The 24,333-nt window shown below is 49.9% G+C and overlaps 1 protein-coding gene across 2 annotated transcripts; it reads right to left on the bottom strand.

The window, feature by feature from the left end:
* Nucleotides 1-3: 3 nt before the first annotated feature.
* LOC126516390 (nucleoside hydrolase-like) lies at nt 4-24,274 on the bottom strand. Of its 2 annotated transcripts, XM_050166514.3 has the most exons (7): nt 24,023-24,274; nt 13,914-14,145; nt 12,146-12,297; nt 1,965-2,131; nt 1,194-1,330; nt 144-525; nt 4-67 (listed from the first exon to the last, which is right to left on the bottom strand). In XM_050166514.3, exons 1-6 carry the CDS (start codon nt 24,055-24,057, stop codon nt 190-192), a joined length of 1,059 nt encoding a protein of 352 aa, XP_050022471.1. In that variant the 5' UTR covers nt 24,058-24,274; the 3' UTR covers nt 4-67; nt 144-189. The 2 variants fall into 2 exon arrangements, with proteins under 2 accessions (XP_050022471.1, XP_072143233.1); XM_072287132.1 differs by having other exon boundaries at nt 4-525; nt 24,023-24,273.
* Nucleotides 24,275-24,333: the final 59 nt, after the last annotated feature.

Here is a 24,333-nt window from a genome sequence, read left to right as displayed (position 1 = left end):
AGCCATTGCTGATGATGATAGTTTTAGCTCCGACAACGACGGCACAGGGTCCGCTTAAACAACTTCGCTGCAAAAAAGAAAAAAGAAAGTGCGACACAACAACTTGTTGTCAACAGCGTCTTAACATTGGCATAACTTCTCACCACAGAACGAAGTCTGCGCAGCACATATATAGGAAAGCGGCGGGGGTCAGACGACCATTCGCATGAGCAGTTCGGAGACGCGCTCCTTGTTGAAGGTCGTCACCACACGCACGGTTCGCTTCACGTCAGGCAGCAAGTCCGGCGTCCACGCGTGCACCAGCTGGCCCCTGGTGTGCACTCCGCCAAGCTCGACGGCCACGCGGCGGTGTTCCAACGCCGAGGCGACGGAGTCCGGCGCCAGCACCGCGGCCACGACCAGGGCGTCACCCACCTCGTAGCCTCCGGAGGCGACGTCGTCGTAGTACCGGAGGGTGAAGCGCGTGATGGCGCTCACAAAGCGAGATTTGGCCGTGTCCTGTCGCGTCATCATGGAGTAGACCTCCTGCTCCAAGAGAAGTTAATTTTTAGAGAGAAATAGAGGAAGACATTCTTTAATGGAGCCTGCAGTTTCTATCCCAGATGCATCTGGGAAACAGAGAAAGTGTTGTCGCAGTCACTTTGAGGCAAAAGAATCCCGTTCGCAGGCTATAGTCCGTACATTATTCTTGAAAAAGAAAAGTATATTTGCAGCGCGAATAGACAGGATGCGAAGGCACTCAAGCGACGTATACATGTGCGCAGAACTGTGCACCTGTGATCGAAAGAAAGCATACCAGGAGTTACACGAAAAAACTGAATTGTCTCGATTCCTTACCGACTAACATCAGACTAAAGACTGCAGTTGAGACTTGACATGGCAGACATCGCTGTGCATTTGCCAGTTCCTGGTTTGTCAGTCTTAGTTGCCAAGGAATACGTTGCCCATTCCACACGTAATGTCTATTTGATGGGACCCTTGAGGTATTAACATATAAATAAAGATAAACAAAGTCAAGATTGTTTTTGCACAACATTTTCTTCGCCTACTTTCCATCATGCGTGTCCACTGACGTTACGCTTCGGGGCAAACCAAGCGAGGACAAAAAAAAAAAGAAACGTACTTCATTTGGGTGCATTCATGTGCCGGCTATCCACGCATCAAGTTCTCAGCTTTGAGACGGTCTGACTCACCCACGGTATCGGCGACTTGACCACCGCCTCCCACGGCACGATGGTGATGGGGCACTGGGCCCTCGTGAGCACTACGTTGGCTGCCTCCGGGTCGGTCTTCAAGTTGAACTCTGCCCCTGGAAGGACGTTTCCGCGACCTGTGGAAGCGTGGATCCTTCGTCAATTTTCAATCACTCTTGCTCCTTGCTCAAGCATCTGGTTCTCAGTTTCAGAATCGCATGGCGTTTGACACTGTGGCAAAAATGAGAGAACTCGCGGTTTAGCAGCACCGCTGGTCCACCTCCTCCCCCACACGGCGCCAGGTTGACGATGACCACCTGGGTTCCTCTAACGTCCACCCAAAGCTTCTTACGCGAGCGTTTTTCAATTCCTCCTCTTAATACTGCGGCTGCGCTGACCGGCATTCAAACCTGCGACTATTTTTCCCGCATCAGATGGCCGTAACTACCAGAGAACCATGAGGGCTTCACAAAAATTTGCTCATTTTTTTTCATTCATTTAAGCTGCGGAGGTATTCCGTAGGAGTTCACCTAGTAGACTGTCCATTCCGGCCGCTGCTGATCGAATGCAGCTGTGCGAGCAAGGAGGTGACGAGCGGCCCCTAGGTTGACTCTCACTAGGTGGACTCTTACATACCCACCCCCTCCCCACACCCGTCTAACCGTGCGAGCCCCGCATGAAGGTTGCGGCGCTGTTTTATCGCCACTAAATAAACAACTGCACATTACACACTGCGGTCTTTCGAGCGACGTATGCACAGTGTCCCCTTACCTTCCACATTTCCCCCGAGGATAAATATCTCCTTGAGGTTGTCCCCGAACCGAGGGTCCAGCATCAGTGCCAGAGCTGCGTTCGTGAGAGGTCCCAGCAGCAGCAGTGTGATCTGACCCGGGTCGCGCCGTGCCATCTCGATGAGCTTTTCGGCGGCGTGCATGGGCCTGTAACGGTCATCGACGTTAGACTCTCTCGCCCATTTTTTTCTAAGCTGCTTGTACTTGTAACGTTTGCAAGAAAGCTCTTAATTACAGTCGCGTAGGTTTCTTTTTTCTATAACGAAGCCTACTAAATCGGTGTGTGGTGATAAGCAAGCCTGTGCAGTGATGCAAGCGTTCTATAGTGATACATCGTGCACAGTCTTCTACGTAAGTAGTGCTTGATTCACTTAACAATATTCTTTAGTGCGGACTGAGCTAGGACTCACCTGCGCCTCGAGACCTTCCATCGACGTTCGTAAACCACCCCCAAAGGTCAATAAATGCAACATGTATCCTGCAATTGTATATCGACGGAGATAGCAGTTATGATGTGCTTGAGCGATTCGTCGTGGAATACATTTTATATCAATGTGTTATTTATAATTTCTTTTCGTTAAATTATTTCTTGATTCACATATTTGTTCTTTTTCTGCAAAACAAACGGAAATTAAGTAGACGAGGTATTTTAACCTTAATCTCTACACAGCAGCTAATTTATGGAAGAACAAAAGAGGAAGCAAAGTGTCGCAATACAGCGAGGGCAACAGGTAACAACTACAACAATAATATAAATGTGGCTTCGATCGGAAAATGTTTCTCTTAATGGCATTTGCACACGACAGCCATCTTTCTGTGTGGCGCGTGATCCAGTGATCAGGAAATCTTACGCAATGTACAAGTGCCTATAACACATGCTACTATAGGGTGAGCGAAAGTAAACCTTTTAGCAACGAGAATGACCATTTAATTAGCCAAGCAAAACGTTACTGTTAGACTTACTGGCAACTTAGCAACGTAGGTGACGATGGGTTAGGAATCTCATGTTGGTAACTACTTCGGTGCTTTGTCTTATCCGATAGCATTGTACAAGACACTCATCGGCCTTCATTCTTGCTGTCGATGCAAAGTAAAGCGTGTCGATCCCGGAGGCTGAGTAATCAACGGCACGGTTGGGTCGATATCGATACTTAGCACATCATAAGTGCCTGCGTGACGGTTTTATTGCGGTTTCTAACGCGGGCCGATCGTGGAGGCAAAGCTCACTTGTAATATGAGTGCTAGCTGTGAGCATTTTCTTTTTCGCTTTTTTTTAATTGGCTTTCGACCGCTCGGAACATATCTTTGGATTTCGGTAGGAATGAGAAGCGTGTGTGTCATAATGGCGGAAAAGAGCATGCTTGTATGCCATAAACAAGGAATCACATTTTTAATTTGTCTCTGAAAGTTGTGTAAGAATGACATATGGGCGTCGCGCGACGGTGAAACAGTGCAACCGACTGGTGAGCCGTCACGTAACCATAAAACCGCGCAGGGAGAGTTACTTCGCTTGTATACAATACTATTGCGATATCAATTATACGGACCCTCCAAGCGCATTTCTGCCGTCGGCGTCGCCGTGAGGTTCCGCATAAAGTCCAAGGGGCGATAACACCGTCGCCGCGCGCCCTACGCTGTACGTGCTAGGGGAGCCGACTAAAGCCCCTTAAACTTCGTAAAGTAGCGACACTCTCCTTCTCCGCCTTCACTCCTCCTTGTTTCTCCTCTCTTTCGCGCTCCCTCCTCGACCGTGGCGGCGCCCACAGTGCTCACGCGTAGCAACGGCGCCAACATGCGATCCTCGCCACTCCGTAGACGCTTCTCGAGCAAAAATGGCGCTGATGAACGGCGCGAGGGCCCACGTGATGTTATTTGGCCAATAGCGACGCGGCGCCGGCCTCGGCCAGAGCGCACGAGGAGGAGGCAGCATTCTTCAAAGCGTGGCACTACTTTACGAAGTTTAACGGGCTTTAGAGCCGACGATCGCGGCTCAATCTTGCCCGCGCGAAAGGGACGATTGCGAAGAGGAAGCGTGCCGTCTCCTCCCGCGCGCGAGGCACCCAACGTTGTGGGCGCTGAGGCGGCGGCGTTCTACTCCGGCTGCTACTGCGCATGTGGCGGCTGCGCGGCCGCATCTTCAGGGCGATCTGCGTTGGGGGTGTTACGTTTCGCCTACAACGCGCGGTAATGCCGGCGCGGATGCAACGGACGCCGGGGCTTTGTTCAAAACGGCGGACATTTTGGCCTGTTCAACGACGCCGCAACGCCTACCCGCCAAGCGTGTCCAGGCGTGTTTCAGTGCCACGTGTCTTCGTGTGTGCGTGTGTGTGTGTGTGCCCTCGCTTGTCAAAGCGCGGCAGCCGGGGAGCGGAGTTCCCCGAATGAGGGGCCTGGAGGTCTCTCGGCTCAACCGCTCGCGCCGTCGTGGGCCCCTGCTGCGCCGTCCCGTGACCTTCATCCCGTGACCTTCCCTCCTTCCCTTTTGGACCGCGACGCCGAGGGTATAAGAGCAGCTGCCCCCGGACGCCAGAAGAGAGGCTCCGATTTGTACTATTGAGTTACGTGCTCTCCCGTCTCTCCACTCCGGTCGACCTGACCGGCCGCTCTTTTGCTATGTTAGAATAAACAAGTTGTTTTGTTACCAGTCTTCTCTTGCTTTGCCGGGACCTTCGGATGCTTCCAGTGCCCCAGGCCGCCAGGCCAACGCTACCCTTGGGGCTTGCGACCCATTGGCAATAACGGGCGTCAGCACCGAGACCCCAACAACTCGTGCCAGCGGTACGATTCCAACATCTGGTTGCCAGCGGTGAGATCGCGACAACGGAGGCCAGCAGCGAAGAGATGCGGTTGACTGTATGCTGAGCAGCACAACGACCATCCGGGAGCAGCGCAACGAGCCCTGTGTGATGACTGGTTGCCTGCAGCGGAACGACTGCGCTGAAGTCTTGGCTGCAAGGTTTGGTGAGTGCGGGACTTTCTTCTTCTGAGTTTTGCCAGGCTTTTGTTAGTGTTAGAAACAGAGCTGGTAATTGTGGTTGTCGTTGCTACCGGGTTAGTTTGCGGCAAGACAATAGTAGGCAGTAGAGAAAGCAGCATTCAGAGCAGCCATGGATTTGAAGTCGTTGCGCAAACCGAAATTGTTGGAGCTTGCGAGAGAGTTGGGTCTGGATGTCTCAGACAAACTCAGAAAACCAGAACTGCTAAGGGCTATTCTTGAGTTAGAAGCTGAGGATGACGAGCTGTCGGAATGCCTTGAGACCATTGAGGAGAGGGAGACGGCAAAAAGACAGGAGCGCGAACGAAAAGAACAGAAAGAAAAAGAAGAGCGTGAACGTAAAGAACAGATAGAACGAGAGCAACAAGAAAAAAAAGAAGAGCGCGACCGTCAACACGCTTTGGAAATGAAGCGTCTCGAGTTAGAGATGGAACGCGCTCGTAATGGAAGTCAGGCACACGGTGCAGGAGAACGAGTATTGTTCAAAATGACTGACCTGATGCGGCCGTTTAAGCTTGGAGAGGACATTGGTTTGTTCCTGGTTAACTTTGAGCGAACGTGCGAGAAGCAGGGGTTCTCTCGGGAAACGTGGCCACAGCGCTTGCTCACTTTGCTACCCGGCGAGGCGGCCGACGTAGTCGCTCGCTTGGAGAGAGAGGAGGCAGAGGATTTCGACAAAGTGAAATCGAGTCTGCTAAAAAAGTACCGGCTGTCAGCGGAGGCGTTCCGTCGGAAGTTTCGGGAAAACGAGAAAGGCAAAAGTGAGTCATATACAGAGTTTGCGTACAGGCTTATGTCAAACATGCAGGAGTGGCTCAAAGAAGAGAAAGCGTTTGGTGACCACGAGAAAGTTCTGCAGTGTTTCGGGCTAGAACAGTTTTATAGTCGGTTACCTGAGAACGTGCGGTACTGGGTCTTGGATAGGCCAGACGTTAGTACGGTGGCTAGAGCCGCTGAGTTAGCCGAGGAGTTTGTGACGCGTCGGGCTCGCGGAGCTAAGGACGGTCAAAAGGGTGAATTTGGCTCCAAGTTTGAGAGGCCGAAGTTCACAACCATGAGGGCAAAGGGGGATACACGTAGTGCGGATGCGAGTGAAAGCAGTCCGACCGAACGTAAGGAAACGGCGGCAACCGAAGCCGAACGCAGAAAGCGGTTCGAGACGAGGCAAGCGCGCGTTTGTTATACGTGCCAGAAGCCGGGTCACTTTTCGGCGCAGTGTCCAGAAACAAAAACACAAGTCGTGTTTTTGTCTATATGCAGCACTGACGAGAACATGAAGCTTCTCGAGCCTTACATGCGAGACCTCCTCGTGAACGGGAAAGAGTGCCGAGTGCTTCGCGATTCCGCAGCTACAATGGATGTAGTTCACCCCTCTTACGTAGAACCCGATATGTTCACGGGCGAGTGCGCATGGATCAAGCAAGCAGTGGAAGCTCATAGCGTGTGTCTGCCGGTAGCAAAAGTGCTTATTGAAGGACCTTTCGGAGCACTTGAGACGGAGGCCGCAGTGTCATCTATGCTGCCCCCCCAGTACCCATACTTATTTTCAAACAGGTCCGATCACCTCCTGCGCGAGAAGGGGCTTTTGTTTGGTGAGGCTAGCGTTCAGGCCTTAACCAGATCGAAGGTTCGGGAGCTCGCTGCAAAGGCGGTAGTTGCGGGGCCGACGTTGTTGAACGATGAAAAAGGGTCAGAGGCGCAGCAAGCTGGTATTCAGAGCACGCCCGAACGGGATAAAATTGAGCCTGTAGCGTTAAAGGCAGCAGATACTGGAGAGGAAATTCCCGACACGGGAAAGTTAGAAGAGCTGTCTCCAGATTTGCTCATCGCGCCTACGTCAGACGGACTTAACAGGTTGCTAAAAGTCAGCCGGTCGGCTTTGATAGCCGAGCAAAGGAAGGATGGCAGCCTAGAAAACATACGCTGCATTATCAAGGAAGGTATCGCCAAGAAAAATGCTCGCTTTGTGGAAAGAGGTGGGGTCCTGTACCGGAAGTATCTAGACCGCAGGGGAGTGGAGTTCGATCAGCTGATCGTGCCTCAATGCTATCGTCAGGATCTGTTGCGCTTGTCGCATGGGGGTTCGTGGTCCGGACACCTAGGAGTTAAGAAAACTAAGGACCGTCTCTTGCAAGAGTACTATTGGCCAGGGTGTTTTCGGGACGCAGACCACTTTGTGAAGACATGCGACACCTGTCAGCGGGTGGGCAAGCCAGGGGACAAATCGAGGGCGCCGTTGAAGTTGGTGCCTATCATTACGGAGCCTTTTAGACGGCTCGTTATTGATACAGTGGGACCTCTGCCGGTAACAGCCACGGGGTACCGACACATTTTGACTGTGATCTGCCCAGCGACAAAGTTCCCTGAAGCAGTGCCGCTTAAAGAACTCAGCTCAGTTGAGATAGTCAATGCACTACTGTCCATATTTGCGCGAGTTGGTTTTCCTGCAGAAATCCAGTCAGATCAGGGCACAGTGTTTACTAGCGCTTTGACGACAGCCTTTCTCGAAAGGTGCGGGGTAAGGCTATTACACAGCTCAGTGCACCACCCCCAGTCGAATTCCGTTGAGAAGCTCCACTCCGTCATGAAGCGCGTGTTGAGAGCATTGTGTTTTGAACATCAAACTGACTGGGAGCTGTGTCTGCCTGGAGTGATGTTTGCTTTAAGAACCGCGCCGCATGCGGCTACGGGGTTCTCGCCAGCTGAGCTGGTGTACGGTCGCTCGCTGCGATCTCCGCTTCGCATGCTTCGAGAATCATGGGAAGGCAGGGGCGACGACCCAGTCGTGGTAGAGTACGTGCTTAAGCTCCTCGAACGCTTAAGAAGGGCACAGGAGTTGTCAGGTGAAGCAATGGCAGAGGCCCAGCAGAGGGCCAAGGTTTATTATGATCGGACAGCCAGGGCCCGTCGTTTTGAGGTGGGCGATGAGGTCATGATATTGCGCACATCGCTAAAGAACAAACTCGACGTGCAGTGGGAGGGCCCAGCACGGATTGTTCAAAAACTGTCGGACGTTAACTACGTGGTGAGTCTGCCAGGAAAGCGGAAAGCACAGCAAGTTTACCACTGTAATCTGCTCAAACCCTATAAGCAACGGGAAGCAGTGGTGTGCATGATGGTAAACGTGCCCGAAGAGCTTCCGGTCGAGCTTCCGGGACTAGGCTCAGTGACAAACAGGAAAGACGCCGATCAAGTCATTAGTGACTTAATAAGTAAAGCATCGCTGTCGCCTGAGCAGAAAACAGAACTACACCAGCTCTTACAAGAGTTTCAAGGTCTGTTCTCTGAGAGGCCTGGTAGGACTTCTGTCCTTACTCATGACATAGAACTTACCTCCCCAGAGCCAGTACGATCCAAGGCGTACCGGGTGTCACCCCGCCAGAGCGATATTATGGAGGCTGAGGTAAAGAAAATGCTACAGCTCGGTGTTATTGAAGCGGGTGAGAGTGATTATACCTCCCCTTTGATTTTAGTTGAGGTACCGGGCAAGGAACCTCGTCCTTGCGTCGACTACCGCAGGCTTAATTCCATCACTAAGGATCAAATTTATCCGATCCCTAACATCGAGGAGCGCCTTGAGAGAGTGAGTAGCGCTCAGTTTATTTCCACCCTAGATCTTGTCAGGGGTTATTGGCAGGTTCCACTTACAGAAGAGGCTAGTAGGTATGCGGCGTTCATTTCACCAATGGGGACATTCCGTCCTAAAGTTTTGAGTTTTGGTTTGAAGAACGCGCCATACTGCTTTTCAAGCCTCATGGATAAAGTGTTGCGGGGACAGCAAGAATTCGCTTTACCGTATCTAGACGACGTAGCGATATTCTCCGCATCCTGGCCGGAACATATGGCGCACTTGCGGGCAGTGCTAACCCGCCTGCGCGATGCGGGCTTGACAGTCAAGGCTCCCAAGTGCCAGTTAGCACAGGCCGAGGTTGTCTACCTCGGACACGTGATTGGTCGGGGTCGTCGCCGCCCCTCTGAAATAAAAGTGGCCGCTGTGCGAGACTTCCCGCAACCGCGCACGAAGACCGATATTCGGTCGTTCTTAGGTGTCGCCGGCTATTATCAGAGGTACATTCCCAGGTACTCTGATATCGCGGCTCCCTTGACGGATGCTCTAAGAAAGACAGAGCCGCAAACAGTCGTCTGGGATGAGACGAAGGAAAGAGCTTTTAGCGCCCTAAAAAGCGCCCTAACAAGCCAGCCTGTGCTACGATCGCCCGACTACACAAAAGGGTTCGTTGTTCAGTGTGATGCTAGTGAGCGAGGCATGGGCGTTGTACTGTGCCAACGGGAAAATGGAGAAGTAGAACACCCCGTCCTGTATGCTAGTCGTAAGCTGACGAGTCGTGAGCAGGCGTATAGCGCCACCGAGAAAGAGTGTGCGTGTATCGTGTGGGCCGTTCAGAAATTGTCATGTTACCTAGCTGGCTCGAGGTTTATCATTGAAACGGATCACTGCCCTCTCCAATGGCTGCAGACCATCTCTCCCAAAAATGGCCGCCTCCTGCGCTGGAGCCTCGCTTTGCAACAATATTCCTTTGAGGTGCGTTACAAAAAGGGGAGTCTCAACGGTAACGCCGATGGCTTAAGTCGAAGCCCCTAACGTGGGAATCAGCCTCAAAATTGCTTGTTACTGATGTTTTTCTTCCTGAGGCAGGATTTTTTTCTAACTTATTGCTTTTGTGTAGTGTTTCAAAGTGATGATGTGCTTTTTAGTGCAATTTTTCCGATTTGTGGACGCGTTCTGAGTGCTGCTAAACTACTGTAAGGCACTAGGCAGCAGTATAAAAGGGGAAAGAGCCTGGCAGGGCTTAGTGAGGGTTGTGCCGTGCTTGCTGACTGAGCGGTTGACTTTCAGGCGTGGTTCTAACGCTTACCGGAAACGAGAACAAAAATGTCAACTCTCCCGAAGTCACTTTGCAGTGTCCTGTGTGCACCTGAACGTGAGAACGAGGCCTTCTCTGTGCGCTGCGCTCAAGAAACGCCAAGGACGCCCAACTTCGGTTATGAGCATCATCGAGCGACATCCCTCCGGACAGCGGATGCAGTCCCCTGACCATCGGGATCTCCTTCCCCCGGCGGGGCGGTCTGTTACGTTTCGCCTACAACGCGCGGTAATGCCGGCGCGGATGCAACGGACGCCGGGGCTTTGTTCAAAACGGCGGACATTAGAGAGTTTTAGAATAGGGGCCCCAAACGTTTTGGGGCCCCAAAGAAATAGCGTCGAAGCCACTGCGCATGCGCGAGACGCAAACTGCGTTTGGGTTTTGCGTTGGGAACGCTATTTCACCGATTTAGCGGGAGCTCAAATAGCGTTCCCAAAAGCTTTGCGTCAACAAACATGGCGGCACCCATCGAAGCGACGGCTCTAACCTAGCACCAAACTGGGTTCGATTCGCGGTAATGCGTGAAGTTCGCAAGCTAGGAGAAGTGACTGCAGTTATCGCTTTCTCTCAACTAGCGTGTGTTATCAAGATTGATTCATTCGACGCCGCTGATTCCGAATTCGAGTGTGGATTTTACGGCCCGTAGGCCTAACACGGCTAAGCTTGGCTGGTGAAGGCACGTAAAGGTGGTTTTGTTGCTCCAAACTAAGCACAAGTAATTGTTTGCTGCTTGAAGAATAACCTCTAAATTGTAATTAAACGCGAATACACGCAAGTCAAAATTACTATTCATATCATAAGATGGTATATTTTATTTAATTATTTTTAATCGTTTTTTTAGACGCCGTAGTGGCGCTGTCAGCGCAAGACGCTATCTGCAAACGCAAAGCCCTATTCTAAAACTCTTCACTCCTGCGTGCCCCAACGCTAACACCCGCAAAGCTCTTTGGGGCCCCAAAATATTGGGGCCCCTATTCTAAAACTCCCTATTTTGGCCTGTTCAACGACGCCGCAACGCCTACCCGCCAAGCGTGTCCAGGCGTGTTTCAGTGCCACGTGTCTTCGTGTGTGCGTGTGTGTGTGTGTGCCCTCGCTTGTCAAAGCGCGGCAGCCGGGGAGCGGAGTTCCCCGAATGAGGGGCCTGGAGGTCTCTCGGCTCAACCGCTCGCGCCGTCGTGGGCCCCTGCTGCGCCGTCCCGTGACCTTCATCCCGTGACCTTCCCTCCTTCCCTTTTGGACCGCGACGCCGAGGGTATAAGAGCAGCTGCCCCCGGACGCCAGAAGAGAGGCTCCGATTTGTACTATTGAGTTACGTGCTCTCCCGTCTCTCCACTCCGGTCGACCTGACCGGCCGCTCTTTTGCTATGTTAGAATAAACAAGTTGTTTTGTTACCAGTCTTCTCTTGCTTTGCCGGGACCTTCGGATGCTTCCAGTGCCCCAGGCCGCCAGGCCAACGCTACCCTTGGGGCTTGCGACCCATTGGCAATAACGGGCGTCAGCACCGAGACCCCAACAACTCGTGCCAGCGGTACGATTCCAACAGGGGCAGAGTCAAGGTGCGACGGCGGCTCGTAGCTTCGTGCATGCTGTGTGTCCTCTGCGCTCGGTTTGCGTTGAAGCGCTAGACAGCACGAATGCCAATTTCGCTCGCTGCTGCTGCCGCGTTTCCTCAAGCAAGCGTTTTGACATCGTGTCTGCAGTCATCGAGTGTGATGGGTTCATGTTTGTTGATACCGTGCTTATAATTTAGTTAGCAATGAAATGTTAACAAGTTTATACGGCCAATGAAGGTAATATACTTACGTCGTATGACTGTCTGCTAATTTGCTATCGCAATCGATGATCCACCTTTCGGACGAAACTACGTCTTTTTTATTGCCCGAAATTATACTTTATGCGCTTCTGCTAACGTTGTCCTTGCGTGAGAGCATAATTTCTTTCTTGTTTCCAGCTAGCGCATGTTGAAAACTGTCGTCGCCTTGTGCAAACGAACGGAGTGACGGTGGACCGAGCGGTGCATTCATGCAGGGCCTCTGAGATAGCCATCCCGTCCAGTAATCAGTGTTATCGGCGTCCGTACACAGCTTTAAGAAGTGACTACACAGTTAAAAAATTGCTTTAGAGTTTCGACTCGCTTTTAAGCGAAATCACTGAACGTCTAGACACTTCGAAGGGTAGACTTTCTATTCTGATACAATATAGAAGGCACTTGAGAAGCGGTAGACAGTCCCTTTAGGTGAAAAGTCAGGCCCGCCTATTCGACGAAACGTTTTTGTCACCTTCCATCCACGCTGCCGTCATCGTCGTCTTCGTCGTCGTCAGTACATGGAAACTGGTCCTGGACGTCTCCGAGGCCGTCGCAGCCGTGGTACTGGTCGGCAAAGTTCAGTGGCTGGCTCAATGGCTGCTCGCAACCGCGGTACACCGGAACCTGGCGATAGATTTTTTTGGAGTCCACCGTCAGTACCACGTATCCGTTCAATTCGGTTTATTGCGAAAATATTCAAGTAAACTAACAATGAATAGAAATACGCACTAAATGTTCCCATGGCTCATAAAGCAGATAAACAACCCTCCCTGCCAATCCACTCTAGATAAAACAAATGTTGCTTACAGTGTTTTGTAGGAACAATTAATTTTTATTTGCTACCGAAAGGCGTAGAACTTCTTTGACATCGTCGCTGTTTTCGAATACACCTACACTACAAGCTAACTAAAGTGCTGACTAGCCAAACTACACTTAGACTGCTACTTGGCAGCAATAGTCGCAATGTCATCGGCGACGTGGGGTAACCAGCTATTAGTCAGCCTCTTCGATAATGATGCCATCAGATGTTTAGACCTGAACTTCGCCTTTCACGCTAATCCCGTTTGCTGGGCCTACCAGCCACGAAGTAACAAACCTGTGCTGCCATGTCATTCTGCGCACTCAGAACTCGTAAAAAGATGTGTTGTCAGCACGTGTTTTCTGAATTATATCCAAAAATCATGCACACACATGATTAGTGACATTTTTAAACGGCAGTCAAAGAGGCTAACTAATGCTCGTTACCCCACACTTGTTCGAGTGTCTTTTGCCGAGAAGATTCTCGGGAAACTAAAATCAGAAACACAATGTATTCCGAATACGGTGCTTGGTGAACGGAAGCATTTTGTTGTATTGCCTTACATGCATAAGATTTCCCACAATCTGAAAAGAATTGGACAACGGGCGAATGCAACGGTTGTGTTCTCGGTTCCGAAGAAACTTGCCACATTGTGCAAGATAGGAAAGACTGACAACAATAAAGTGTGAGGGCATGCATGGTCAGACATCAGAAACCTTACGTCACTTGCCATGAAGGCGTCATGTACCGAATTCCCTTGTCATGCGGGAACCACTATATTGGACAAACCGGTAGGTGCTTGAACGAGCGCCTTATGGAACAAACTCGCAATATCAGCATGGGCGAGGGAGAACACTTGCTGGTAACATCCTCTCCTGCGAGTCAAAAACGTGCAAGCCGTTCCTTGATAAATGTGTTGCCATAGGCAGCAGCAAAGACAGGGTAACTCGAGAAATCATTGAAGCTGAGAAGATAAACAGAGCAGGATGCGCATGTGTGAACACATCTATTTTCCTCTGCGATAAAAAGCTAGCGTTTCTGAGACGCTTCATGATGCCAGTTGTATAAGCGTTATGTCCTTCTTCGGGCGTGTAAAAGTGATGTATGTGAAAAATAAAATTTGTTGGAAGTTAGGCGCTCGTACTGTTCGTGTGTGTCTGAATTTTACTGTCTCGTCTTGAATGGAGTACGGTCGTGCGGGGACCCAGGGGCCTGCGTGCCCCGAACACCTTTGTTTGGATAAAGTTTTTAACAACATCACCTGCGCGCTATTCGTTGCTATTCAAATCATGCACCAACAAGCCGAAAAGGCTACGCTGCTGAACGCAATGGAATTTGATAATCTCCGAAAGAACACCCCCTGTCAGCCCATGGTCGAGCTCGTGACTGCTGCTCGCAATGTAATTGCCGCAAAGTCCGCATGCACGCAGTACGCACGTACGTCTTTTCTACCGCACACGGCGAGCACCCTGCGCACGTTCTTCACCACGTTTTGCACGGTGGTGTTTCCGGCGACGCAGGTGACGGCTTCGACGGACGAGTGCAGACTCAGGGCCAGCACCAGCGCGAGCGCGTCGTCCACGCCGCAGTCCACGTCCAGCACGAGGCGACGGTCCCGGACCGTCTGGCCGCTGTCGCCGCCACTCATGGCTGGACCCCGCAACCGAGGGAGGCTGCAGGAGGGACGACAACGTTAACGCGGTAAACACCTATACGTCTCGGGCCATACGGGGTGACGTGGCGGAAGGACGATCCCTTCTGTTGTTGCAACGCATTGAAAACGTTAGTTCTTTTTTCACGTATTTTTACAAAGTATTTGAGTCCTGGGGTTGCTCTCACGACTGAAATACTTGCGGGAGGCTGCAGGCGGGACGGCAGCGTTGACACGGTAAACGCACTTGCGACGTCGCAAGCCACACGGGGTGACGCGGCGGAAGGATGACCGCTGCTGTTGTCGCAACGCGTTGGAAACATGAGTGCGGTTCTTCGCACGACTGAAATACTTTGTCTCGCCAACTCCGTGCGCACAGTGCAACGACCGTTACGGCTCGTGTCGGTCGATGAGTAACCGCGAGCCGGCTGTCCAACCCGGTATTCCTGAGCACTCCTCCACTCAACACTCCATCTCGACTCGAAAAAAGTAGGTTGCGTGCCTCGATGCCACACAGGTTTGCCAGCAGCGCGCAACTCTGTACCGCTTAGAGGAACCTCTTTGGCATCGAAGGACCCTACGATGATGACAAGATAATGATTATTTATTGGGGGGTCTCCTTTGAAACTGGGCGGTGACAGTCACTTAGCCTGGTGCTTGATTTTATCAGGTATGCGATACATGTCTTTCATTCTAGCATTTTTGTATACATCTCTTTCATCTTTTTTCCCTTTCAAAACTTCTCTATCTACCTTGTACCGCTACCTATTTAAACGATGTTGTTCTCGGTGCCATCGAGTGCGTTGGATACGCAGCATGTCTTAAAGGGACACTAACGGAAAGTATTACGTCGATCTCGATCGACAGAATATTCATCTAGAAGTCTATCATCATTTTCTGCAAAGAAAATTTATCAATTTTTTTGCCTACGAAATTGCCTTCTCACTTTGAACCCTTCGCGCCAAAGCGGAGGACATGAACTCCACGTGACCGCCCTTTATGCCGTTGTTATGTCTTTGGTGGACTCTTTATTTAGTTCTATATACGAAGTCAAAGTCATAGGTTATTGGACAACAGTGCATAAAAATGCTGTTGTCAGGAGCATAGACAGAAATTACAAAGGAATGCTCGACGAGGTCTGTAACAACTAAATTATATCACATTGGGAGCATAAACGATCACAGCATTTACACAGCGACAATATAGTCCAAAGAATGTACATATTTTAAGCGAAGACACACGAACGCGCACGCAGGCACCCACACACACACATCCACAAAAGTGCCGCTAACCAAAACAGTTTACGAACCACGGAATATCAGAAAATGTCCAATTTCCGAGCAGCCTCACAACGCAGCGTAGTATTCGCATTTAAAGCTTCTACCAGTAAATGTGAACAACATTGTGATGCTCGGCTTTACTGACTACTATTGCAAGCTGCTCAGAATCTGAACGTTTTCTGAGACCCGTAAGCTTTTTGGTTGGTCATACCGAAATAAAAGCAAAAAATGCAAGTACGTCGTACTAAGAGAATGAAAAGTCTTGTTGTCTGTTTAGGAGAAATGGCAATCCGGCGGATCGTTTGGTCACCGTATTGCGTTTGTGAGGTGGGAATGTGGCAGCTTTCTTGGTTACGTGTGTTGTACGTGATATGACGTTCCCTGAGACAAGCTTATTTCTCAAGATAGCTAGGCTTCACTTTTCGCACCCTGTTAATTGCGAAGCAAAAAAATCCAGAAATGATGCACTTTTTTTATTCAAAGAGGTGTTCAGTGTGAGCGCGTAATCTTGAATTAGTTAATGCACCCTAGTGCTTTCTCCTACTCCAAAAAAAAAAGTTGCAGCAAAACCCGGGTGACAGCACGTGACATGTGGAAGAAAAAGGAAGTTCCTGTCAGAAATTTGATGTTTTGGGGAAGTAAGAAGCGTAATCTGGTAAGACAGAATGCCAGCAACACGAGCAACTTTAGTAACGACCTTATCGATATGAACATTCCGCGTTAAGCTTTGCTCAAATATAACTCCCGATTTTTCTGATGGAGCAACATCAAGGTAGGCATTGTCAAATTTTAAAACACTCTCGACGTTTACCTGACGATTTCCGGGTTTAGAAAACAGTGCTTTGGTTTCGGTAGTATTAATTAATAGGTAATTTCATTTGCTCCGTGTATTTAAATTACTGAGTGTAGCGTTCGCATTGTGCACTTGGCCTTCTGTGTCTGTCGAGGTGAAGGATAAGCTGGTGTCGTCGGCATAGACTATAAACCGAGTTGTTCGGTCAATGTTCACCATGTAATTTGTGTAAAGGTTAAATAAAAGTGGCCCTACAATACTTCCTTGAGGTACAACTGATGCGACTGCGAGATCGTCCGAAGCTTCATTACTTATTACAACGCTCTGGCGGTGAGATTTCAGATAGCTGTTCACTAAATCTAATACATATATATCCTGAATACATATATTTCCAGTTTCCTCAACAAGGTTTCATGACGTCCGTTCGAATGCCTTTGAAAAATCCACGAATGTACCGAGTGTTAGTTATTTACGTTCAGTGGCATCTAGAAGAAATCGCTTTTGTGTTAGGAGCGCCAGCTCAGCGGAGGGCCTATTCCGGAAGCCGAACTGACTTTTTGTTATTATGCCCTGCTTTTCATAAAAAGATGTCATGCGGTTATTAAATGAGTTTTTAGGCCTTTAGAGAAAATGAGCAGACTTGACATGGGCCTGTAGTTGGTTCTATTATTTCTGTCTCTGCCCTTAAAAAGGACACCTACCTTGCCTAGTTGCATTATATCCGGAAACGTCCCATGCATAAACGTTAGGTTGCGTATGCGTTTGTGTACAGGGCAAAGGATAATAAGTGCTTAACTGGTCGAATTTGTGAGTAGTCAATGTCGCAGCTTTTTCACGTTGCGAAAACTAGAAAACACATGGAGAACTTCTTTTGGCTTATAGTCGGTTTGAAGAAAGCACTTTCTCTGCACCTTGCTTGCATATAATGTAAACATGCCCTAGCATGGGAGCATTTAACTTGTAAAAAAAGAAATTAGTAAAACTATCACAGTAATTTTCCGCAGGTAGCTACGCCATATATATCTTATTTCATGAGTACTATGTGACCGCGCCGGCCAAGGGCGGTGAACCAAGGGGGGTAAAAACTGCATCAGTCTATCTCGCCAAGGTCTTCGGTGTATCTTACCCCGGAGGACTCGTGAGTCATCTGTTTTTCTATGGCAAAGATCTGATCCTGCCCTAAAGTCCACGCATGTTTCCATTGCGTTGCCTTCTTTCTTTGGATTATCTGCGCAAGCAGCTTTTTCAGTTCCGGGCTACGCCATATATATCTTATTTCATGAGTACTATGTGACCGCGCCGGCCAAGGGCGGTGAACCAAGGGGGGTAAAAACTGCATCAGTCTATCTCGCCAATGTCTTCGGTGTATCTTAGCCCGGAGGACTCGTGAGTCATCTGTTTTTCTGTGGCAAAGATCTTTCCTGCCCTAAAGTCCACGCATGTTTCCATTGCCTTGCCTTCTATCCTTGGATTATCTGCGCAAGCAGCTTTTTCAGTTCCGGGCACAGATGTTCATTCGCAAAGAGTGGGGTGCTGCCCTCGAAACCAAAATCAGATAGACACGCGCTTTTTGTGTGCTTTTTCAGCGACAGCATCACGTTTCGCACAAGTGAACTGTGCTACCATGTTAGGACAGCCTCTATACTTTCTTGGCACTCGGTGACACGAGTCTACATCAGCCTCAGTTGTGTGTTCAGAGATGGCATCACCAAATTGCTTTAGGATAGTTGACAAGGCTTCAGGTTTGGCGGTGGGAACGCCCTCGATATCAATATTTTCTATTTCGCGAGTACTGTTCCACATTGGCTAGTTATGCCTCGGCTCGAGTTCAGTCGCTCACCTAGTGCTCTACACGCTGAAGAGGGAGTAGCATTTTCCGTCCTTAGAGCAATATTTTTTTTTTCTATCTTTGAGCATTTCGTGGTTATGGCGTCAGATTTAATGCTGAAGAAGTCTATCGAGTGCTTCAATTCTTTGTATTATTTGTGAAGCTTCCTCTCCATTACACTGCGCGTGTCACTGTCAAAGACTGGAGTATAATTACTTGCATTCTCCGAAGCGGAGGGGATTCGTGTGAGACAACAAACCCACCCTGCGTGCATTTACCGAAGGTTCGACTGCTGACCGGCCTGATCGACCGTGGACTAGAGGCATGAGATGAGAGGCGACGTAAAAAAAAAAGACACTCAGTTTAATAAAATAAGATCATGCCGGTGCCACGATAGAAAAAGAGTAAGCAAACCACGCGCAATAAGCTGCAACGCTTCGCTGAAGGCGTGCGGGTCAGAAAAACACGAACTCTTTAAGCGGCGCGCTACACAAAGCCCACCACGCGGGAATTCACAAAACTCGCGAAATAATAAAAAAAAAAATACGCGGCGCGAATGAAAAGTACACGCGACAATACACGCGGCAAATACTACAGTAGCAGAATATACAAAAAAAATGAACACGCCATGATTAATTAAATAAAAGATGAAATGTGATTGGAAAAAAAAGCCGGCGGAACGTTCTGAGAGCTGGTTGGAAGACGGAGCTAATCTTTGGCGTGCTCGCCGATATCCTGACCTGAAGAAGCGTCGGGCTGCTGTTACCTCGCTGCCGAAGATCGTGACAGACTTGCACCGCCTCTCGATCTGTCGCCGAAGACTTCGGCCTCGGGGTTTCAGCCTGCCGACCACATATTTAGCTGTGTCTCGGTGCACTACCACGCCGCTTCGTCTTCCAAACCACTCTCCCTACTTGCTGAGGCTACCTTGTCACGCTCTGGTGACCCACGTGACCAACCGGTCCGGCAAGCTCAGGTACACTTGGGGGCGACCTCCACAGCTGGAAAAAGCTAGCACCGCCATCGTCGTGACGTAATACGGGGGATCACGTGGACATAGCGGCCGCGTCGGATGCTTCGGAAGCGCCGAAGCGAGTACCACCTGGGCTGCGGTGATTAAGTGGCAGCGTTGCCAGATTGGAAAGTCGGCACGACACCAGAAACTCGCTAAAGTTTCCCCAGATTTCACCAGAAAATAAAGTTGCCTTAAGATGCACAAAAATGGCCAAGAATTAACATTCATCAAGCACCCATTTCATTATGTATATAAAATCACGATGAGAAGCCTTTAATCATCCCTTGGAGCATCGTAAATGTCTGAATGAAACCAGCGTAGCATATCGTCTGTGATGATGAGGAGCCTGTAATCATCGCTTGGAGCATCGTCGATGCCTGATGGAAACCTGCGTAGCATATCGTCTGTGATAGTGAACTTCACGCAACACCCCTCTCTGGAGGCCAACGTTGTGCGAATTAAAGTTTTCAGCGACATTTTGCTCCTGTACTTCGTCTTAACACACGTGACCTGACTGAAGACACGCTCCACCAGTGCATTCGACACTGGGCAACAAAGACATGCCAGTGCATACAATGCAAGGTCCTGGTAGGGCTTTTCCCCCATGGCATTTTTAAACTTCAAAATTCTAGCCCAGAATGTTGCAGAATCCTCAGGAAGTTTCCCGTCGAAGACGGCCTGCGCAACAGGTTTTTGTGACAGCGAAACGAGCGGAGCGTCAGCACGTGTATTGGCTGGCCACTTGACGCATTGCCGATGGCCCGGCGTTGCTCTTCCCGCGCTTCCCACGGTAAATTCATTCCTCCACTAGAACAGCCGGTGCCGTCTATTGAAACGACTTATAAATATACGTGCGTTGAAACCTAGCGCTAGCATCACACGCTAGCCCGAACCTTAGCTACAGTAAGCTTTATAGTTCACTGTACTCTAGCGGTAGCACAGCAACACAGAGATTTCATGAGGAATAAACAAATACAAATATAGGCCTTAGAATCGCGGTGGCCGCAGGCGCTACCTAGTGTTAAATGTTTGGATGAGCAGCGCGGGTAGACGGTAATTTCAGTAGAGTGGTTTTCCCCAGATATCCCCAGATTTTGTCTGGTGTAGTAGTTTGTTGACCTGGCCACCAGGGGCTCTACATTTTCACCAGATTTCCGAAATCTGGTGGCCAATTTCACCAGATGGCAACGCTGTTAAGTGGGGCGGTTCTCCCACTTCGGGTGTGTGCTTGACAACACCAGAAATGACTATAATAAGTAGTGGCTGCCTTTGAAGGCATCCAACATGGTAGGCTACTGCTCGGTGCCGCACTGCCGGACGTACGGAATAGAGCGCGGTGTCAGCCTTTACACACACTTGCAGGACGAGAAGTTGCGCGAAGCTTGGATCACGAAACCTAGAACCGGCAAGCAGCCATCGGCTACAACTCGGGTGCGCAGCAAGCACTTTCGTGAGGAAGATTTCTGCTACGACGTTGAGGCTGCGATGTTCGCGGTGAGTAGCAGAAAGCGCGCACTGAGACTTTCGCTCGCGCGCGCTGCCAGGCTAATGTCATGAAGCTTTGACCTATGCACTTGTTGCTAGATACTGGCAAGTTCGCTGCAATGGAAACGGAACGGTAAGAAGCACATTAAAAAAGGCATGGCATATGCTCATGTTAGCACGTACCAATAAATTAATGTACTGGATTAAGAAAACGAAGCAGCGGGAAGTTTCTCGCGGAGAAGACCGATAAACATACAGTGCAGCGCACCTTCACAAATAATTATATTGAAATGTCCAATAACTTACTTAGAAGAGAAAAAAAAACTGACTCTCCCGTAACCGAGAGTAGATATGTAAGCATGAAATGGCAACCGACAAAGCAGAGTGGTTGGAGATGACACTAGCCACAATCTAAAAATGAGTGTAGTGCATGTTCGCAACGGCCCACCGCACCACACGGCACCACGCCATACGGTGCACTGGTCCAAGTCGACGCTGCCCAGCCAGAAGAAATCCGATTGAAGGCGGCACTACAGGCAGCGAAAGACGCCAGGGAGACCGAGCGCACTGCCCAGTGTTGTGCCATACCACGTGTCTATCATCGAGGCAACGGGAGCTGGCATACTACGTGGACCACGTGCTTATCAGCGAGGCGACGGGAGCTGCCACTTCTCCACGACGAATCAAGAATTCGACGCGGGGGACTTCAAGAAGCACCCACCGCCTTCACGACGAATCAAGATGTCGACGCTAGTGACGTCAGCACCTGCCAAACTGGTTCCTGCCGACGAGGGGTCGCCAAACGGACTTAAGGGAGAACCGGCCCACTGTGAGCAGAGAGAGAGTCGCTTCCAGCCGCCGAGTCGGTCTGTTGCGCTCTTACAGCTACATGTACGCTATGATCCACTATCTGTAAATATTGTATAAAGTTTTTCGTTTCTTCTTCGCCTGCGGAAAGAGCCCGTCTCTCGACCTCCACCCCGAAGTCACTGCGCCAGCTAGATGAAGAAAAGCGCCTGAAGGAGGCGCGACCAAACGTCTCAGCAAATCTTGATTCTTGCTTTGTGATCACGACGAAAGAGCGCGTGTTGAGCTGCCACTGAGCAACGAGCTGACTTCACGGAGCGTTTGCTTAGGCTGTCTGCGTGACGTAATGCTCTTTTCTCACTTTTTTCCTTTCTCCATGAAGGCAAAGCTAAAGTCATTAGATTTACTGCTTCTTTTAAGCAGCGACATCTACCTCCTATCCCGACCCCCCTATCACATGCAGGTGGCGTTGGCCGCCATGTTCGTCCTAACCTCCTGAAGCGACGTGTCCGCCGCTTCTACCGACACGCTGCCACCGCGGCTCGAATTGAGCACGCGCGTTATAGGAACTTCAACAGCTGTTTACTCAAGGCGGAAACTACGGTTCGAGTCAATAGAACGTGCTAAAAGGCGGCTGCGACAGGTAAGTGCAATTAAAAATCTGAACTGTGTCAAAACTGCGACGCTTACTAGGAAGTGCGAAGCATAGAGTTTCATACAATAATTATATACATAGTATGCACGTACGTCATTCAAGGATACTCTGCGACTTCCGGTTTACCGCGGCGCCATGTTGGGGAACCTATAGGCCTATGCGTGCGCCTGTTGATAAGGTTCCCCAAGATGGCGGAAGGTAGCGGAAGCAGACGACAGCAGCGGATGTGACGTCACGTGCATACTATGTGTATGAAACTATGGTGCGAAGGGTCAAAAGCATCAAACGCTGTGATGCGTCTCACCAGGTTCCAGGCGCTGCAACACGGCGTTTTCGAGACTGGTCGTGTCGACCGCAGAAAATCCTTCGCACAAGGAAAAGATAAACGCGCACGGAAACACTAGTCAGTATAATGCGTCTTCACCCTGCCCTAAAGTTCGCTCGCAGCAGCGGTCAAGTGACCTGCGGTCCTGTACAAAGGGTGGGGGGATCTCGCTTTGTTCCCGTAACTTGCCCGGATGTTCTCGTTTCATTACCCGGATAACGACCCTGGCTTCTGGCTCAAGCATAGAGTTTCTCACTGTAACACGAGGAGGGAAATCTGGCGCCACCGTTTATGGGAGTTTCCTATAGGGCGCTGTGCCACCATGGGAATGACGGTATATGTGTCTGCGAGGCTTATGCTGGCTGGTGTTGTAAGAGGCTTCGTCTAAAACGTGGATTTGGCTACACAAATAACGCGTTCTTAAAGTAAAATCTTCATAAGATGTTTCAATTCACGCATATTACATTTCCCAGTGAAGTTTACTCACCTACAATGCATAACCAAGCGATGAAAAGCAAGAACAGACGACAAACTGTTCCAAAGCGAGCACGAATCTCGTCGTCTGTCCTCCAACTTTAGCGACCCGCTGATACTTCTTACGTTTTATATAATAGTACATGCAATAACAAGTTCCCAGTCAAACAAAACATGTTTTTGTGACATAATAAAGCTAAAACAGCTTTTTACGTGCAGTTTTAGTAGAAAATGGATCATTCTGACAGACGGAACTGTGCTTGCTTGGCTCTCCGAGAACGATGTCACTCCGAAGTCACAATATACCGGCATTCCCATGCATACCACAGCGCAGCAGCGCCGGATTTCTCTCTATAGGTAATATAGTGAGAAACTATATGGGCTCAAGGTCACTCGAAGGTCGACGACATCGGGAGCTGAAATCACTCTTTAAAAGAATCTTTAATCATCGCGACTGCCCCATATAGCAAGGATTCAACAAGAGGGGGCACTCCCATAGGGCCCAGTGGCCGAATAATGCCCTTAAAATAAAGGTGGCGCCATGTCCTCTCTCCTCCTCCTGCGCCTACGCGAAACCCAACTAGCAGACGCTCCCCGAATCAAACGCTGTAGCTAAGTGTCGCTCGCGCTTTTGTGGCCGTATTTTGAGCGGATTTTTTTTTTTTTTTTTTTTTTTTACGTTGCATCGTGACTAGTTGTCGAAACATCAAGAGAGGACGTCTGAATGTCATTGCACTAGGTTGGCTCTACGTATTCGTGCTGCTGCTTCTCTCGTTTCAGCGCCAACGGCGAGAACGCAGTGTTTCAGCAGCCTCTCAGGAACGCCGCACTCAGCCACTTCGCAGATCGCTTTTCAAGATACGGGCCCGCACGTCTCTCTTCAACGCTACGTAAGCGCAGAGAACACGAAGCGCGCAGCTATATCAGCAGTCGTCACTCTTTGTCGGCATCGCACACCGCTTTCAAGCACCGTCACCGCTTCGTAACGTACGGCGATACGCTCAAGAAGGTGCCGTTGGCATACATTAAGGCCAAACAAAGACAACGCCATGGAATGTATGACTCAGTCGACAAAAAGCACGTGCGTTTGACGACGACTTGATTGAAGTCGGCCACGAAAGTTGCCAATAAACGCAGCGCGAGCGTGCGGCACTTAGCAGAGCGAAAAACTAACGAAGCCGCATACAACAAGTGGCAGCATGTGAGATTAGTCATGAGCAAAGAATCGCTCGCTCACCTCACAGAGCCGGGACCATTGCGTTGGGTTGACATCAGCCCAGCTGATTCTTCAAAGCTAGACTTCCCTTCGCCCCACGTCTCGCTTCGCGTATGGCATCCGGAAGAGTTGGTTGCCGTCAGTTTCACGTGTGGTGCATACGAAGGCACAGCAACACGGCTACGCAAACACGGAACTACGCTGTACAAAAGCGCAAAGGAGGCGCGAAACGTTGAGTCCGCCTGCGCTTCTCGCAATGTTTGGCTCCGCAATGCCGGTGGAACCAAAAACGACCAAGAAAAGAAAGCGCGTGACGGCGCTCGGCCAACGGG

This window comes from Dermacentor andersoni, chromosome 3 (genome assembly GCF_023375885.2).
Source record: "Dermacentor andersoni chromosome 3, qqDerAnde1_hic_scaffold, whole genome shotgun sequence".
Classification (NCBI taxonomy): domain Eukaryota; kingdom Metazoa; phylum Arthropoda; class Arachnida; order Ixodida; family Ixodidae; genus Dermacentor; species Dermacentor andersoni.
This window is presented reverse-complemented; position numbering and strand designations above follow the sequence as displayed.